This window comes from Ambystoma mexicanum, chromosome 2p (assembly GCF_040938575.1).
Source record: "Ambystoma mexicanum isolate Mex_15411 chromosome 2p, UKY_AmexF1_1, whole genome shotgun sequence".
NCBI lineage: Eukaryota > Metazoa > Chordata > Amphibia > Caudata > Ambystomatidae > Ambystoma > Ambystoma mexicanum.
In genome coordinates this window covers 1,436,000,696-1,436,018,706 of record NC_090923.1, presented here as the reverse complement: position 1 = coordinate 1,436,018,706, position 18,011 = coordinate 1,436,000,696, and the positions used below count along the sequence as shown (strand labels likewise).

The following is an 18,011-nucleotide window of genomic DNA, read 5'->3' as shown; positions in this document are numbered from 1 at the left end:
CAAGTGTCCCCCAAGGGCCACTCTCGTTTGCTAGGTTAGCCTCTGCTACCATCCTATTCCCGATTCCTGGAAATCGCTCTGCCCTCTTATCGAGACGCTCCTTGAATAGTGGAACTTTATTCTTCATCACCTCACCCACCTCTCTGAGGCACTACAGCCCCTTGAAGAGACCTGTTTTGTACTTAACCGCACGATAGAGTGCTCACGCGCTGAACATACTTTTCAGCACAAGGCTCCACACTTTGTAGGGACTGGACTGCCTTTTAGTTAGGGTTTCAGTGGTTGAAGGACTGCCTAAAGTATATTTGCACTTTATGACCTTCTGTTTCAGGTTGTGGATCTCTACTTGTTGAATACTACTTTAGACTAATAGTTACTGTATATATGTTTCCAAGTATAGTGCTGTGTTAGTATTGTTAATATTGCTGTGGTTTCACCTTGTGTTTGAGTTAAAAGGCTTTTAAAAAATGTGTATGTATTTTTGATATATACACCTGACAGAGTAATTTGTGGTGTTGTTTACTGTGTGTGCTCATTGTGGACTTTCTATCACTCTCGCCTCTCCTGAGACCTAGTCTTGACTGCCGCCAATGCTACCTTGATTGGTCTGGCTTGTCCAGAAGGTTACCTTGTTCCAACAAACTGGGCTGGCCTTCTGAACCTCTGCCCCCCAGGTCAGAGTTCACAAATCCATTTTAACAGTGTGCTTTTTCATGGCAGTAGTGAAGCAGGAGAAAAGAGGTGCAGAGCAGGCCCGGCTGGATGCAGTACCTAGAGCAGACACACGTGAACAAACTCTGTGGAGAAAGGCAGGCGCTTCCGTCCAAGACGGTGAGAGACCGGGAGAAGCAGAATGAGTGCCGCAGAAGGACCGTTTGAAGACTAGCAGCAGTGGAGAGAATGTCAAGGTCGCAGTCACAGTGAAAGGCAGAGGTTTAATCGGCGGACAACAAAGAAACTGTCAGGAGAACCGCAAGAGGGTTTGAAAAGCAGGGAATGCTTTTTAAGGCACAAACATCGCTGCAGCTCTAAGCCACAGGTTGGACATGCCAGCAAACATCACTGAGTCTGCCGAAGAGCACTGGGAGCGCTGGGGCATATGAGCAGGCACAACTGGGAAGGTACTTTAAACATCAAACAAGTAAAAACACTAGTCTCCACATACAAGATGTCAATATGGGGAAATCCTGAGTAAATGTTGTTAAGTAAATTAACTTTGATGACGAAATTGAGAGGCAAGATCTGTACACTTCCTCATATATGAAAGGTCACTATGGGGAAGATTGGAACAAGTATTGCTGCAAGCCAATGAAGGCTAATAATGAAGATAATCCAAACTTGAACAAGTCTCCATATAAGGGATGCCAATATGGGGGAAGTTGGAACAAGCGATATCTGGAGCCAATAGAGTATAACCATTGAAGGAGTACAACTGTGTTGTACTTAAAGAGAAAGAATCGAAAGGTGAATAAAAGAGCTGGTGAAAGAGGTGCATCAGGCAGCAAGCCTTTGAGGGAAAGATGCCTGGCAGGAGAGTGTACCAGGAAATCTACCAAGCCCCGACGGGGATTCCTGGCAGGAGAGTACACCAGGAAAGGTTCCTTAAAAAACTATTGAGTAGAAGAGACACTTCGGGCCATTCTTATAAAACCACCACTACCGAAAATGTACTCTTTGCTATTTTTAAGAAGGTGTTGTGTAAAAGAGACATTTCTACTCTCTTGGGGAGCCATTGTTTGGAAAGACAATTTTCTCATCATCCCTGAGAAAGTGTTAAAACATAATTTCTTAAGTTGCCAAGAGATACTTTTGCCATCAATAAACCACGATTGTTTGGTAAAGACACTTCATCAACTTAAGGATGTGTTATGGGAAAGAAACAGGTCTACCTCTCTTAAGGAACTATTGTTTGAACTGACTCTCAACATTCTACCTGAAACAGTTCAGGGGAAGGCAAACATCCCCTGGATACAATGATTGTTTGGTTGGTTGGATGTATATATTTAGTTGTTGTACCCTTTTTATTGAATTCAAAGTAGAGACAATTTCCTTGCACATTTTGTTGTTAATTTTTAGTGTGAGGGTCAGATACGTTTTGGACACAAGGACAGGTAGCCTACATTTGACAACGAGACACAGACTGATCTTTAGTTTGGTTTCATAAGTAGGGAAACTCTTCAGAATAGGAACAGAAAGGCCTTTATCCAAATGCTTTTAGTTTAACAAAATGTCTAGGGGGCGTGGTCTGGTGCGTGATGCAGTAGCATGGCCACCTGAGTGATAAGGCCTGCAGAGTACCATATGCCGACCGAGTTCGGACTCCTGTGAGCAGTGGGCTTGTGCAACCCCTCCCGAGCCTTGGGTCCAAGTTAGCTGGAGGCGTGCAGCAGATGAGCTGGGCCGGCACGTATGTGCAGCTGGGCCTCCCGCCTGTCCCGCGTGTAGTCCATCCTGCCAGAGGCCTGGGGAGCCGGGCTGCGGATGCAAGGAGGGTGCTCAGAAGACAGTGGCAGTGAGGGACAGCTTCCGGATTCCCCCTGATGAAGCGGAGCGGACGCTGTGGGTCCCCGCTGCAGCTTGCTTAATTGTTCCAGACCTATCAGAGGCTGCAGGTGCCTCCTGTGAAAGGCACCCAAGCCAATGGAGCTCCATCAGCGGGCCATAGCCCAGAACACATACTAAGTGCGGCCTGTGCACCCCCAGCCCCAGGTGGCCATTATAGTACGTGACTGCTGGTTCGGGCCTGGAGGCTGCTTTGGGCTCCTCTGGGCCCAGACATCTGTGTTACCCGGGTTGTCTGATGGCCCCCTGCGGCAGCGGCGTGCTCCCTGCTTGGTCCCGCTTTCTGGCTGATCCTGCCTTGGGCTAACCCCCCTTATTGCTGGTAGAAGTGTGTGTGTGTGCCGGGAGGCCTGGTGGAGCTGCCCTCGCATACAGTGGAGACCCCTCCAGAGTCCCCCATCTCCTCTCCTGTTCGCCCTCTCGATGGAGCCCCTGGTATCCCGTGTGCGTGATAATCTGCAAATTCAGGGTATCCCTTACCAGGATCGGGAGCACGCAATATCCTTCCATGCAGGAGACTTATTTCTCTCCTTGACTGAGGTGCAGTGGCTGATCCTGGCCCTGATGGTCGAACAGGCGAGCTTTGGCTGCGCGTCTGGGTTTGCAGTGAACTACACAAAATCCCTGCGCCTGGCGATCACATTAGCTCCCACAGATATTGATACACTGGCAGACGCCTGCCCGATTAAGTGGGAGCAAAACCACATTGAATATTTGGGGGTGAATATCCCCAGTTTGATCAAATCACTATACTCTGCCAAGTTTCCTTCTTTATTCATGCAGGTGGAATCAGACCTGAAAGGGTTGCATAGGCAAACGGCCTTGTGGCTTGGGCGTGTCACGGCTGTTAAGACGATCATTGTCCCTAAAATTCTCTACCAATCCTTGGCCCACTGTAACGCTGTCCCAATCTCAAAACTACACGGGCTACAGAGGAAAATCCTGGCTTACATTTGGCCACACAGGCCGAGGGTAGCTAAAAAAAGTCTGGATGCGTAAGGAAAACCTGGGGGGGTCCCAGACGTATATCGAAATTACCTTGCTACCCACTTTTTTCGGACTTCTTCACATGGGGTTAATCAGGGAGATGGGGGCATCCACAATCGGCGCAGATTGAACATGGAGCAACCCCGATCCCCCTGAAACCGCTGCTGTGTGTCCAAATGAGTGGCAGTTCGACTAGACCCGCACTTCTTTCCTCGACACTGCACACACATAGGTGCTGGAATTTGGCAATCAAAATATTGAAAACTCCAACGGGCTTAGGGCCACTATCACCTGTGGTCAACAATCCTGAGTTTACCCCGGGCAAACACGCAGCAACATTTGCAGCTTGGACTGCCGGGGGCCTGAGAGAACTTAGACAGCTCTTTATCGAGGGGTGTCCCTGCTCACTTTTGAGGAGTCCAAACAGTCATTTTCATTACAGGAGGGCGAAAAGTTCTGGCATCTCCAACTATGACACTCGGGGTGCCACCCGATGGTTAGACAGAGAGGCACTAGAGCTGTGAATGCTTTAGAAGTCACCTGCTTGGCAGGAAGGTCCAGAGGTAGAGTCTCAGGGCTTTACAATCTACTAGATCGCTTGGACCCTCAGGAACGCTTGCCCTACATGGTAGGATGGGAGTGAGATCTAGGGAGGGTGACTGGAGAGGTTTATTGGCGTCACATTTGGGAACAGAATCACACAGCCTCCAGGTGCAACACCGACAAGGAGGGCCAGTTTAAACTGTGCTATCAGTGGCACCTCGCCCCAGACAGACTCCATTGCATGGCTCCCTCGTACCCTGAGAACTACTGGAGGGGCTGTCAAGAAAGCAAAACCTACTTGCATATGTGGTGGCAATGCCCCAAGGCCCAATATTACTGGATGGAGGTCCTTTCGCACATTAGAACTATGCTAGCTATTGACCTGCCTCTGGTCCCTCTGATTGTTTTTCTGGGGGATTGCAGAGATGGGCTTTATCCTTTGACGGGTCGTAAAGGCTGGGCTGCTCAGTCACCTTCAACTAGCTGCTAAAATCACCCTAGCCCGGAATTGGAAAAAAACAGATGGGCCAGTGCTGGGTTTGTAGTGGGGGAAGCTATGAGAGATGCTGGCTTCTGAGAAAATGACAGCCCTGGCAGAGGAGATACTCCTCTTACGTAGCAACCTGGTTACCTTTTATAGACTACACGCAAGAGGCCTATCATGGTGCGCATAAGCCCAAGCTATATAAATACCTAGCTCTTATTTAGGCTTGGGAATTAACTCATGTGCCACCAGTTAACATGTTAAACCAGTGTACAATAATCCTGTGTATATATGCTTTTTCGTTACACTGTCTATTTAATAATGAATTGGGTATTTATAATGCGCCTAAAGTGTTTCAAGGGACAACCACGCAAGAGGATGGGGAACAAGGGAGGACAAAAACGATCCTACTAGGCCTACTGACGTTTGGAACATGCAAGTGCAGTGGAGAGAAGTGCAGGGGGGAGGGGGAAAGTGCTGTTCAGGGTGGAAGGGCTCATGAGAAAGTAAGTGCCAGGGGAGGCCAGGTGGACAGAGCAGGGGAAGGAAGGTCTTGAAGCTAAGTGTGAGGTAGGGGGTTGGAAGGGCTACAAGGGTGCAGGCCATCCAGGCTAGTCCAAGGGAAGTTGCCCGGGATGGCAAATGCAGGTGAGTGAGGGAGGGGTGGGGGCAGGGGGGACCAATTGTAGAGGTAGACTGGAATTAGGGGGCCCCGGTGCCCTGTAAGACTCTGAGGGAAAAATTTAGACAGTCAAAAGACAGATTGGGACATAAGCAGGGGAGAGGGAAGGAAGAAGAGAAAAGGAAGATCTTGCAAGCTTTCAGAATTTAAGGAGAACTGGCTCAAGTCTGAGAGGGGCAGGGTTGCCATACCAGAGGGAGGCATCTTTGGAGGAGAGAGATATACCCTCCACACTCTGCTTGGAAAAGCATCTGAGAGAATTAGAGCCAGATAACTAAAGGACTCTAGCAGGGAGGTATTTAGGGAGAGAGGGTTTGATGTAGAGATCTCCCAGGCCCCGAAAAGCCTTGTGGATGATGCAGAGGGTCTTGAACTTGATCCTTGCAGCAACCGGGAGCCAGTGCAGAGATTTTAAGGCTGGAGAGATGCGGTCCCTGGGCTTGAGACCAAGGATAAGTCTTGCAGTCCTGTTCTGGATTAGTTGAAGGGGGCAAAGGGAGGAGTTGGGCAGATTGAGGAAGAGGCTGTGACCGTAGTCCAGCCTGGAGAGGACCAGAGCTCTGGCGAAATTGAGTTTCTGGGGGAAGGGGAAGAAAGGGAGAATGCCTCTCAGGAGGTGCAGCTGAAAGTGGGCCTTCTTGGCAAAGTGATTGATGATATCTATTTACATCTATGTGTGTCAGTAGTGTGGTCACCCATGTCCCCAAAAATTCACAAATAAAGATGTTTGAAAGAAAAAAAAAAGTCTAATGTTCAAAACATTACAACTTTGTGTCTGTCTCATTTCTGATCCCTCACAGGGCCCTCTTCTCCAGGTCTGAATGGCAAGAGGCACCTATATTTGGTTCATCTGTTTCTTAGCTTTCTTTGTATTATTTTTCACAGGCTTAAACAATGGGGCTAGTTTCCTTTGGCCGGTTTTGATTTATTTCCTCTAAATTGGGAGGCTCTTCAATTTGTAAAGAGTGTAAAAAATGTTTTTTGTCTTACGATTGGTGCCGACTCTTTTCTGTTTTTTGTTTTTTCCCTGTTGTGGGGATTTTTAGTGCTTTGCTCCGAGAAGCTGACCACAGGGGACGATTATTACATTCACTAAAGGCGACAATCATTGATCATCTCTTCTTTTTCTTCAATAATTAAATAAGAATTACTATTTTGAGTGCGTTTCATTACGAGTTGGTGGTGCAGGTTAAATATGGTGGTATTGTCACAAGTCTCTCCCCATCTCACCTGTTTTTCCTGTTTGCTTGCGACATTCTTTGATGATTTCTTTTGCACGCTCCGGGATTTGTATAAACCCGTGTGCAGGTCTTCGGGGTCCAGCGTGAGGATAGTCCAGGAGACGTTCAGATTTCCAGGGCGGGAACCAGGAAGGAACAATGTCCGGACTAGGAGGCACGGAGCGCCGTGACCCGAGTGCAGGCAAAAATCCAGGAAGGAAGCTCAAAGGTAAGTTCGAGGAAAGGGAAGGAAAGGAGGAAGATTCAAGGAATTGGGAAACAGGATACGGAAGAAAGCCCAGAGCGAACTCCGGCAACACACATCCAACTACAGCGAGCGGTAGCGTTGAGACGTGCAGAGCCACGGGGGCGTGTCTGTTTAGTTGAGCGTGGCGTGTAAAGACTGGCAAGCTGCGTTCTGTATCAGGTGGCCATGTTGGGAGGATCAGGGCATTCAGTCCTCTATGGGTCAGGGACCACGAAGTCCAGAATGGACGCAGGCGACGGTTCATGACAGGTATTACCATATACAGCCACATTACGGCACCGCCCAACTTGGGTTGGGCAGAAAGTTGGAGGATTCATCATCCATTTTCAGAAGAATTACTGCAGCGGAATTACCACCACAGTCATTCTGCCGAACATGCACTATTGCGTTCTATGGACTTCGAAAAATGGGGACTTACACAGCCAATGCCACTTTCAATCCACCGGTAATACTGACGGACCAAGTAGCAGTAATGGTAATTCTGTTGGGTGGCATTCCAGTGAATTTACTGCCGGAATAGCACCCAACTCGTAATGACCCCGAGTGACTAAGACCTCAAGGGCACCATTTATTCTTGCATTTCTTACAGGATTTGTATCCGATGGTACCATAACATGTCGGCACGTTCAGGTGTAGGATCCCAAGAAACTGATTTTGTTTTTATCGTGTTAAGCAATATTGTATGTGTTTTTACTTCTGCACTGATGCCATCATACAGATTAACAAAAATAACCCATGACTATATTTAGAGAGGAGATTGAAGGTGATCGTAGCTTCATGTTCTCTTGTAAATACCTTAAAGTATGATGAAGCATTGATAGTTCCGGAGAGATACTCAATGAAGACCAAAAGACCAGGATAAATGTTCAGAGAAGATCAAAAGGGTATCCGATAAGGAACCCAACATGGCATGCCCAATTGTGTTAAAAGTGTATATTTAATCAGATACAGCCGGATGCACCGATAGCAATTACCTGGTGTTAGGGGCTAATGCGACCATACTTGATGACCACAGAGTGGTCACGGTTAATGAAGTGACTTCTCTACCGCTCTTTGGGCTGAAGAAATCTTTAATTGTGGTCCCCCATGGGACAGGTGGAATTATATCCGAATGATATGATATTGTAATCACATCTGTGTTGCCTTCAATGAGTTTCGGCACGATTACCTCCGGTTCCAGAATAACAGACTCTTGATTTGCACACGGTTGCAGATTTACTGTGTAAATTGTACACGTGGTTTCTTTGTGATAAAGATGTAGTTCAAGAATAACAAGAAGGGAAAGAGAATGAAGTGAGTACAATAGTGGGTTGAAGCCCATGCCCCCACCGGCTTCCAAATGCCACCAACTGCACTCGCCTCTGTGCAGTTCTCCATGCACAGCAAGGTTTTTTGGAGCTCCCAACATTGCAACATCAAAAGCAGTCCATGTATAAATCGACCCAGCAGGCATAGCTGGCAGCAACTGCACTGGTATCTGCGCTGAGCTCTGTGCACAACAACGTTTTTTTAGGGCTCCAAATATCAACACCAAAAGCAGTCCGCTTAAATGTATCCTTGCCTTTTGCTGCCCACTGGGTATTGTTTCTGAAGTCATGCCTTTTATCGATCTAGGGCTATATGATACTGTATGGTCGGCATTTAGATCAATCATGGTACTGTGTGTAGAAAGTCAGGAACACTGTAATCATTGTTTTGGGGCATCTTGGGTACTGATACTGAATGTGCAAATATAATGCTTTACTGCGTCTCAGTTCCCTTCTCTATACACACACCCCTCCCTCTCCAGTCTATATATGTAGAGCCTAACAATAGACTGTGGTTCGTATGTTTGTTTTAGGCGTGAATCTGACCTTAACTGACCACTGCTGTTTTTTATACATACATTGTTTCTATGATATGATCATTTATTTGTGTAGCGCCTATAAACAATGTGTTTCAAAACGCTTGAAGGCAAGGGAGGGAACATGGGAAAAATAAAACAGTGAACATTCTTACAAGGCCTTGAACAATAAAAATGTGAAATAACCATCATACTCAGCCTAGTGACATTTCAGATAGTGCAAGAGCTAAACACAGAAAGGAAGGGAGGAGGTAGGTGGGAAGGGAATGGGAACAGACAGGCGACTAACATACGAAGCCTGACAATATTTCTGATAAAGCCGGAAGATTACAAGAGGAGAGGGGGGGGGGGAGGAGAGGAACATAACGAGTGACTATCGTACTAGGCCTGACGCCATTTCAGATAGTGCTGGAGAGGGAGGGGAAGGGAGAGAAACAAGAGGTAGGGGAAGAGACAAACAATGTAGCTATCATAATATGTCCGAGGACAATTCTGATAGAGTAAGTGCATAGAGTAAGAAAGGGAAGGGGGGAGAGGAGAGAGGGAAAAGAAGAAAGGGTAGAAGAGTAGGAAGTGAAAGAGAATGCAGAGGCAAGAGTGGATAGACAAAACAATTGCCGGCATCAGTGATAACGCATAGTGTTGCAGGGAACAGCAAGTGCAAGACATGATACAGGGTCACCATGAGTACGAGATGTAGCGGAAGTCTGGTCATAAGTCAAATGAGTCCAAAAGTCCAAATCAAGCAACTGTCTACAACACGGTGGTGGTAGAGCAATAGCATTACAAGACAACTCCTGCAGTGGTATGATGTAGGGGGGGTGCAGAGGAAGAGGGCTAAGGGGACTAGGAAGGTAGATAGGAGAAGCCAGGGAAGGGAAACAAATGCATTCAAGTGGGGGGTGGCAGCAGAAGCGGCATTCAACACTCTAGGCAAACAGGGGGGGCAGGGGAAGCTGCATACAATCACTACAGGCAACCAGGGGAAGCAGCATTCAATCACTACATGCAACCAGAGGGGGGGGGGGGGGCAGGGGAAGCGGCATGCAATCACTACAGGCAACCGGGGGAGCAGGGGAAGCTGCATACAATCACTACAGGCAACCGGGGGGGGGGCAGGGGAAGCGGTATTCAATCACTACAGGCAACCGGGCGGGGTTTGGGGGGGCAGGGAAAGCAGCATACAATCACTACAGGCAACCGAGGGAAGGGCAGGGGGCGCGCCATACAATCACTACAGGCAACCAGGGGTGTTTGGGGGGGGGGGGCAGGGAAAGCAGCATACAATCACTACAGGCAACCAGGGGGGCAGGGGAAGCGGCATACAATCATTACAGGCAACCAGGGAGGGTTGGGGAAAGCAGCATACAAACACTACAGGCAACCAGGGGAGGGGGGGCAGGGGAAGCTGCATACAAATCACTACAGGCAACCGGGGGGGCAGGGGAAGCTGCATACAAGCACTACAGGCAACCGGGGGGCAGGAGAAGCGGCATACACTCACTATAGGCAACCGGGGAGGGCAGGGGAAGCGGCATACAATCACCATGAGTACGAGATGTAGCGGAAGTTTGGTCATAAGTCAAATGAGTCCAAAAGTCCAAATCAAGCAACTGTCTACAACACGGTGGTGGTAGAGCAATAGCATTACAAGACAACTCCTGCAGTGGTATGATGTAGGGGGGGTGCAGAGGAAGAGGGCTAAGGGGACTAGGAAGGTAGATAGGAGAAGCCAGGGAAGGGAAACAAATGCATTCAAGTGGGGGGTGGCAGCAGAAGCGGCATTCAACACTCTAGGCAAACAGGGGGGGCAGGGGAAGCTGCATACAATCACTACAGGCAACCGGGGGGGGCAGGGGAAGCTGCATACAATCACTACAGGCAACCAGGGGAAGCAGCATTCAATCACTACATGCAACCAGAGGGGGGGGGGGCAAGGGAAGCGGCATACAATCACTACAGGCAACCGGGGGGGGAGGGGAAGCTGCATACAATCACTACAGGCAACCAGGGGAAGCAGCATTCAATCCCTCCAGGCAACCAGGGGGGGTAGGGGAAGCGGCATACAATCACTACAGGCAACCGGGGGAGCAGGGGAAGCTGCATACAATCACTACAGGCAACCGGGGGGGCAGGGGAAGCGGTATTCAATCACTACAGGCAACCAGGGGTGTGTGGGGGGGCGCAGGGAAAGCAGCATACAATCACTACAGGCAACCAGGGGGGCAGGGGAAGCGGCATACAATCACTACAGGCAACCAGGGAGGGTTGGGGAAAGCAGCATACAAACACTACAGGCAACCAGGGGAGGGGGGCAGGGGAAGCTGCATACAAATCACTACAGGCAACCGGGGGGGGCAGGGGAAGCTGCATACAAGCACTACAGGCAACCGGGGGGGCAGGGGAAGCGGCATACACTCACTACAGGCAACCGGGGGGCAGGGGAAGCGGCATACAATCACTACAGGCAACCAGGGGGGCAGGGGAAGCAGCATTCAATCAGTACAGACAACCAGGGGGGGGGGGGGGCAGGGGAAGCGGCATACAATCACTACAGGCAACTGGGGAGGAAGGGAAAGCAGCATACACAATCACTGTAGACAACTAGGGGGGCAGGGGAAGTGGCATACAATCACTACAGGCAATCAGGGGGGCTGAGGAAGCGGCATACAATCACTACAGGCAACCAGGGGGGCAATGGGCTGGCTCCCGCCTCACAGCTGCAATGATTGTCTTAACAAGCCAGGCCAGCCAATGGGCGGCGTGGGGGGTGGAATTGAGCAGGCCAGACAGAGCAGGGCAGATAGAAAAACAGAGTGGCCATGATGGAAGGCAGAGGCCATGAGGAATAAGGCAGCAAGGATACTGGCAAGGATGTGTATCACCAGTAAAGGACACGCACAGTCCTGCAAAAGCAATCCTTGCCATGCGCTATAAAAGTTGGCAAATATTAAAGCGATTTCGCATTTTTTTGTTTTCCTTTTTTCATTTTCCCAAAAAGAAGATATAGACGGCACCATAGTTGCACGGTAGGGGTAGAGGAGGGCAGATAGGAGGACTGCACAGACACAAGGAACTGACCAGGCGGCCTAGCAGGCTAGGTTACAAATGCAGAATCAATACAATCGGGCTGCAGTAGGAAGAAGGATAAACGGGAGAAAGGCCTAGGTTACAAAATGCAGCATGGAAACAGGGGCAATTGAGCAATGCAATGAGGAGGAACAGTCAGAGGTGAACCATGGCTGGAAGTGAGGGTACAGGTATGAGATGCAGTCCTCAATCGAGGACTTTCTTTTGCACCAACGGGATTTAATGAATATGTCCAGATCCAGATAGACCTTTTCAAATTCATTCGCAAATTAAAGTTAAACATTTTTTTTGCTAAACAAGTTAAGTACTACAAATGTAAGCCCCAAGAAACCCTACCATCCAACATCACATTACAAACTATGTTGAGCACTCATGTACTGTTGTCTATTGATGATTGTGAATTTGATTGTAACAAAAATGTCATGGATCTTCTGCATGACTTGAATATCCAACAACAGAGTCTGAAAATTAAAGAACTCTCATGCAAATCTAAATGTACTCCTGTATTTCCTAAGGATAATTTAATTGATACGTTTCATCAAGTGGTAATCAATGACATTCACAAACTCCAAGATTCAGTCAAACGTAAAAGCAACAAATGTAACCTCTCACGCTCAGAACAATTAGCTTTACACAAATTGGCTACTATTGACACCATTATCATTAAGGAAGCGGACAAGGGAGGCAACGTTGTTATCATGGATGAAGCTGATTACATTACAATGGGTCTCACTCATTTAAACTCCCCGGGTTGCTATGAAATCTTACCCGGTAACCCCACGGCCATTCTTCGATCAATTATCAAATCAGTAGTAGACAAATGGTATACAGCAGGACTACTAACTGATGTGGAAAAACAATTTTTCATTGTAGAAGGGCTGACTATGCCAACGGCGTATTTTCTGCCCAAAATTCATAAACCGTTTACCAAAATACCAGAAGGGAGACCAATTCTAAGTGGCGGTGGTGGTATTCTGGAGGCCATCTCCCTCTATTTATACCAATTTCATCCGTGATACTATGCATATTCTTCAGATGCTTGATCAGTTACCTATGTTACCTAATTTGATCTTGGTTACACTTGATGTTAAAGCCCTTTACACCTCTATTAACCACCAACAAGCAATCAGCAGTATTGACTACATTTTCAGAGCACACTCAGCCTCGTTCTTTGAACATATAGAAATGATTAAAGATTTACTAACAGTTGCTCTTTCTAATAATGTGTTTCTGTTTAACAACACCTATTACAGACAATGTATTGGAATTGCGATGGGGGCAAGCTATGCTCCTGCCCTTGCAAATATCTATATGCATAATTATGAACAACAAATTGCTTTGTAAAACCGATTTTTCAAACCCCATATTTATATGTGGAAGAGATATATTGATGATGTGTTTTTGGTGTGGCAGGGTTCCATTGAACGCCTAAATGAATTTGTCACCTATCTTAATTCAAACAATTGGGGCATCCATTTTACACATACATACAGCTTTATGAGTATACATTTTTTGGACCTTACAATTAGCATTTCGGACAATCAGTTTGTGACCAAAACCTTCAGAAAATCTACATCGGTTAACGCAGTTTTGCATGCCAGTAGTTGTCACAGGAAAACTGTGATTTCCAACATTCCGAAAGGGGAATTTATTAGGGCTAGACGTAATTGTCTGATGAACACTGATTTCAATGAAGAATGCTCACTAATACGTCAGAGGTTTCTTTCCAGAGGTTATGATTATCGATCAGTAGCTAAAGCTGAGCAAGAAGTATGAGTCATGAAGAGGTGCGATCTACTCACACCAAAAGTACGGAATGAGACTACTCACTCTCAGAAATTGAAATTCATCACTAAATTCAATTCGGATAGTTCAGTACTCTACAATATAATCAAAAGACACTGGCACATTTTACAACTCGACCGGGCATTATTCCTTGGGTTGAGAGCACACCAAGCTTCATATATACCAAAGCAAGCAGTCTTAAGAATATTCTTTCCCCCTCATTCATGCCAACATCACCACAACACCAACAACATAGAACGTGGTTACACCAACCCTCACGTCCAGGTTTCCATAAATGTGGGGGCTGTTCTGTGTGCTCACATGCACTTGAGACCACGACCATTGACTTTGGTCACTTAGGCACACACAAGATCAATTCTTTCATTAATTGTAATTCCAAATTTTGTATGTATTGTATCAAATGTGTTTGTGGCCTTTATTACATTGGCAGTACGATTCGTCCATTGAAAATCCGTATTATGGAACATCTCTATTCAATTGCACAACCTGACTCAAAATACCCCCTAGCCATGCATTGGCAACGTGTTCATAAAATGGACAACAAATCAATGATCCAATTCGCTGGGATCATGAAGGTTACACTCCCACAATGTGGAGGTAACCTGGTATTAAAACTCCGGCAATTAGAAGCCCGCCTAATTTGCCAATACCGTACTGTTGATTTTGGTCTCAACACGTGTTTCTGGTGTCATGAATTAAGGGTTCGAATCATTATATACTTGTAACAATGGTGATCTGTCAATCAATACATGTGTGAGCATAGGCTTTTTCAACTTTCATTTTTGATCCGGTTACGTAATCGGTTTTGATACAATATGATTTCCTAATTGGCTCTGGAACTAGTCACTTGATTTAAAAAAAAAAAATTCAAAAAGTTTATAACATGAACGGTCCCCTGTTCCGTATGTCCCAGTTGCTACTTCAACATGTGCATCTCATGGGCCTTGTTACATTCAGCCCACAATCCACAATTCCCACACGCACACGTTACTTCCAATAACCCATCTATCCAAATGGGTTCCTCCATTGGCTGGTTGATTATACTTCTAAAGATTATTAATGACTATTGCCACTCTCGCATATATTTCATTCCGCACTGTTTCGTTTCTGCACAATTGCAGAGCACAACACTAGTTCAATATGGCGGCCCTTCTACCGCACTGTTTGTGATGGCATTTGGCCTTTTTTGCTGTTGCCGCCCCTTTCTGTTCCATTCAAGTATGGACACAGAACCTCACGCGAGCATTCATTTCATTTAGCAGCGGACGCGCTGGTAAGTTATCGCTTAGTTTGTAGATGAACCCTAACCTACACAGGGACCCTAATCAATTCTGTGTTAGTCTAGACGACCGCCGGAGGCAACATTCAATTGGCTAATTGATGCTTCTCCCTTGCTCCTTTTCTCTTTATGGTTTGTTTACCACTTGGACTTTGGATACATTTCAGCATTGCTCTGATTGACCAAAAACGTTCTCCGTGCAACTGCAAGTTATTGGTACGTTGCCATTATATATTTTCTTAAATTTAATTATGTGTTACTTTTGCTCGTTATGTCTGCCAATTTGGCGTTTGTTAAAATTAGTTCAACTTTTCTCCAAAATAAAATACCTTTTCATATATTCTTCTCGCTTTATTGGGAGCCCACGTAATACTATTTATATCTATTTAAGGTTCAATACCTGGTAAGCCCATTTTTATTGACTTAAATTTCGTTATCCTTTGACTCATCTTTAATTCAATTTAATTCACTGCGTAATTATTTCCATTAGCACGAGATTTGCAGATTGACCAAGATTAAGGTACCCCTATATAATTTTGGTTTTACCCATGTGCTTTTTGGCTGATCACCATTGCAACCCTTTTTCCTTAATTAATGTTCTTTATTTATTTTCTTATTTCTCTTCATCAACCTGATATCCTTTGACAAACAATGCCGCACTTCATTGGTAATATATTTTTGACCTCATGTTTAATCCAAATGTACTATCTGTTAACTTTCTATTCCATTACTACAGCATTGTGGTTGTTTCGGCCTCTCATTTTATTTTACTTGTGGTTGGCACACCCTATTTGCTCCATGTGTTTTGGCTCTGGGTGCTTGTGTTTGATTTTTAGTATTGTTTTTGAAAATGTGCAATATTTATTTTCACCTACACTTTGTAAACAGCCTCAGTAGAAGAGCATGAAGCTCGAAACACGTGTCAGGCTGCAACGTTGTTGATTAAAATCACTCAATATAATCAGCAAATTATGCTTCTATTTTGATTTTGTGTGCGCAGTGTGAGAGCAAACCCAGTCTTCCTTCAGGTATGAGATGCAACTGTTACAAATGGTACATAGATTAGGAATACCCAAATCAGAAGATATAAAGCATTTAGCACAACTTCAGGGTTTAGAAGAGGATTAGAATTTCAATACACAAGAGTCAGCAGTTGGCATAAGAGGTAGAATCGGCATTGCCCAGAGTTGAGTTTCAAAAAGACAGTAGAATGTAACGACAAAATTAGGCTAAAATTGTTAACATTTAAAACGCAATTGAAATGGAGAACACCCAGATTTGAGTATCAAAATTTGGCTAAAAATGTAACAATTAAAAGCAGTCATAGGGGCAAGATTCCGGGTTATGAGGGAGGCACAGATAAGAATGATAGCCTACACAAACAGTGTATAACGGAGGCAACGGGCTGGAAGTTCACCGCCACAATTAGACAACAAGGGAGAAGGAAGATGGGCAAATAGGTGTACCTGGAATCATCACAATAGAAAGAAGATGGGCTAGTGAGAAGCAAAACACTGGGTGGGAGGCAGAAAAGTACAGGTTATGCTGCACAAATCCAGAGTATCATGTGTTATGTCTATCTTAAATACTTATTTTAATATGTTTGAGTTTATGTATAATACTATTCTAGGGTGTTTTCTTTGGTTAACTGTGTGGACTAACTGAGCTGACCTATCAGTTCAATTTTCCTTCTGAAATTAAACCTAACTTCTCAGACATTGCTACTACTTTTAGAGAGGTTTGGCTTGCCTTTTGTTTTGATTTATTGTCTCACTATTACTTTAGATTGCTGCATATGCTCTCATGGATACGCTCCAACGATATCCAATGTGTTCTCCCTCCCTAACAGAACCTCTCGCCCTGAGCGACACCCCTCCTGACCATGCCTGTATGCTAACCGTGCCAACCTATCCCCTAGGGACCCCAACCTCCACTGCTAGTACCAAGCCACCTCACTGACCTCACTAGGACCACTAACTCTGGTTGACCACTACTTCTACTACTTAGCTCTCTCATGCTTCCCGACACCTGGAAATCAACTGCACAACTATATTCAGACTGAACTATCCTACGACCTATCTTCCTGCTTCCTACACCTGCATTCATTGTATAAGCACTTGCAGACTATAATGTTGTAGAACTGTTCCTATTTCCTACTTTTGTGTGTTCACTGTAACTAAGTTCTCAAGTATCCTTGTAATGTTTGTGCCCAGCTACCTGCGGGTTTGGTTTCTCGCTATATCAAATAAACAAACGAACATATACCTCACCAAGAGGCTAAATAAAATCCTCTATAACAATATATACACAGCTTACATTAGCTCAAGAGATAGCAGGAGGTAAAAGAGGAAAAGTGCAGCAAAAAAACAATTCTCAAGCTCCCCTCCAACAATATTGGCACACCTACCTGTCCAAACAGGACTGAGACATTTGCCATTGACCTGCCAAGAAAGAAAAAGACCATTGAAATCAAGATAAAACTTCAGCAAAATTCATCAGCCTGTCCGTTAATTAAGCAGGTCTACCATCACAAGTCCAATCGGGAGCTGCAGTTTGTAGGACTGTCTTAACAGCCATCGCAGGAGGTGACTCCTGTCCAAAGCATCACTTCGTACTGCTCAAACTGACAGGAGAGAAGGTGTTATTACTAACTGTTTTGGGGAGAGTTTTTCTAGCAACAATATCAGCAGTTAATATCTATGCAAAATAACTATGCCATGTAACATATCCACACTAAACGACAGCAGCCACTAGGACTTCTATGATATACAGCTATAAGATATAGAGATAGAAAAAAAACTATATGTAGATCAGAGGTCTGCAACCTTTGGCTCTACAGATGTTTTGAACTACAACTACCTTCAACCCTAGGGATCATGGGAGTCGCACTCCAGAATGTATGGAGCCACCGGTTGCTGAGCCCCTAATTATAGATAAATAGGTATCCAGTCATCCCATCGAATGACAATCCATCTAACACCAAACCATAGAATGGCCATTTCGGTGAATAAAATTCAATGGATCCATCAAAATGTAATGTTATGATTAGGGGTTAGATTAGTGTTAGGGTTGTGTTAAAGTTGGGGTTAGGGCTAGGTTTAGATTAAGGGTTACATTAGGGTTGGGGCTATGGTTAGCTTAAGGGTTACAATACGGTTAGGGCTAGGGGTGGTCTTCGGGGTTGGAACCCCCCCCCCCCCAATATACAGAAATACTTTAAAACGTTACAAGGAGCTGGCCAGTGCTG

General features: G+C 45.6%; 1 protein-coding gene across 1 annotated transcript in view; it reads right to left on the bottom strand.

Moving 5' to 3' along the window:
• ABCB8 (ATP binding cassette subfamily B member 8) overlaps positions 1-18,011 on the bottom strand; it is a 1,358,869-nt gene that overhangs the window by 562,947 nt on the left and 777,911 nt on the right. Inside the window, exon 10 of the mRNA XM_069645969.1 lies at positions 17,172-17,205. Coding sequence (XP_069502070.1) covers positions 17,172-17,205 — 34 coding nt within the window. The remainder of the gene's footprint in view (positions 1-17,171; positions 17,206-18,011) is intronic.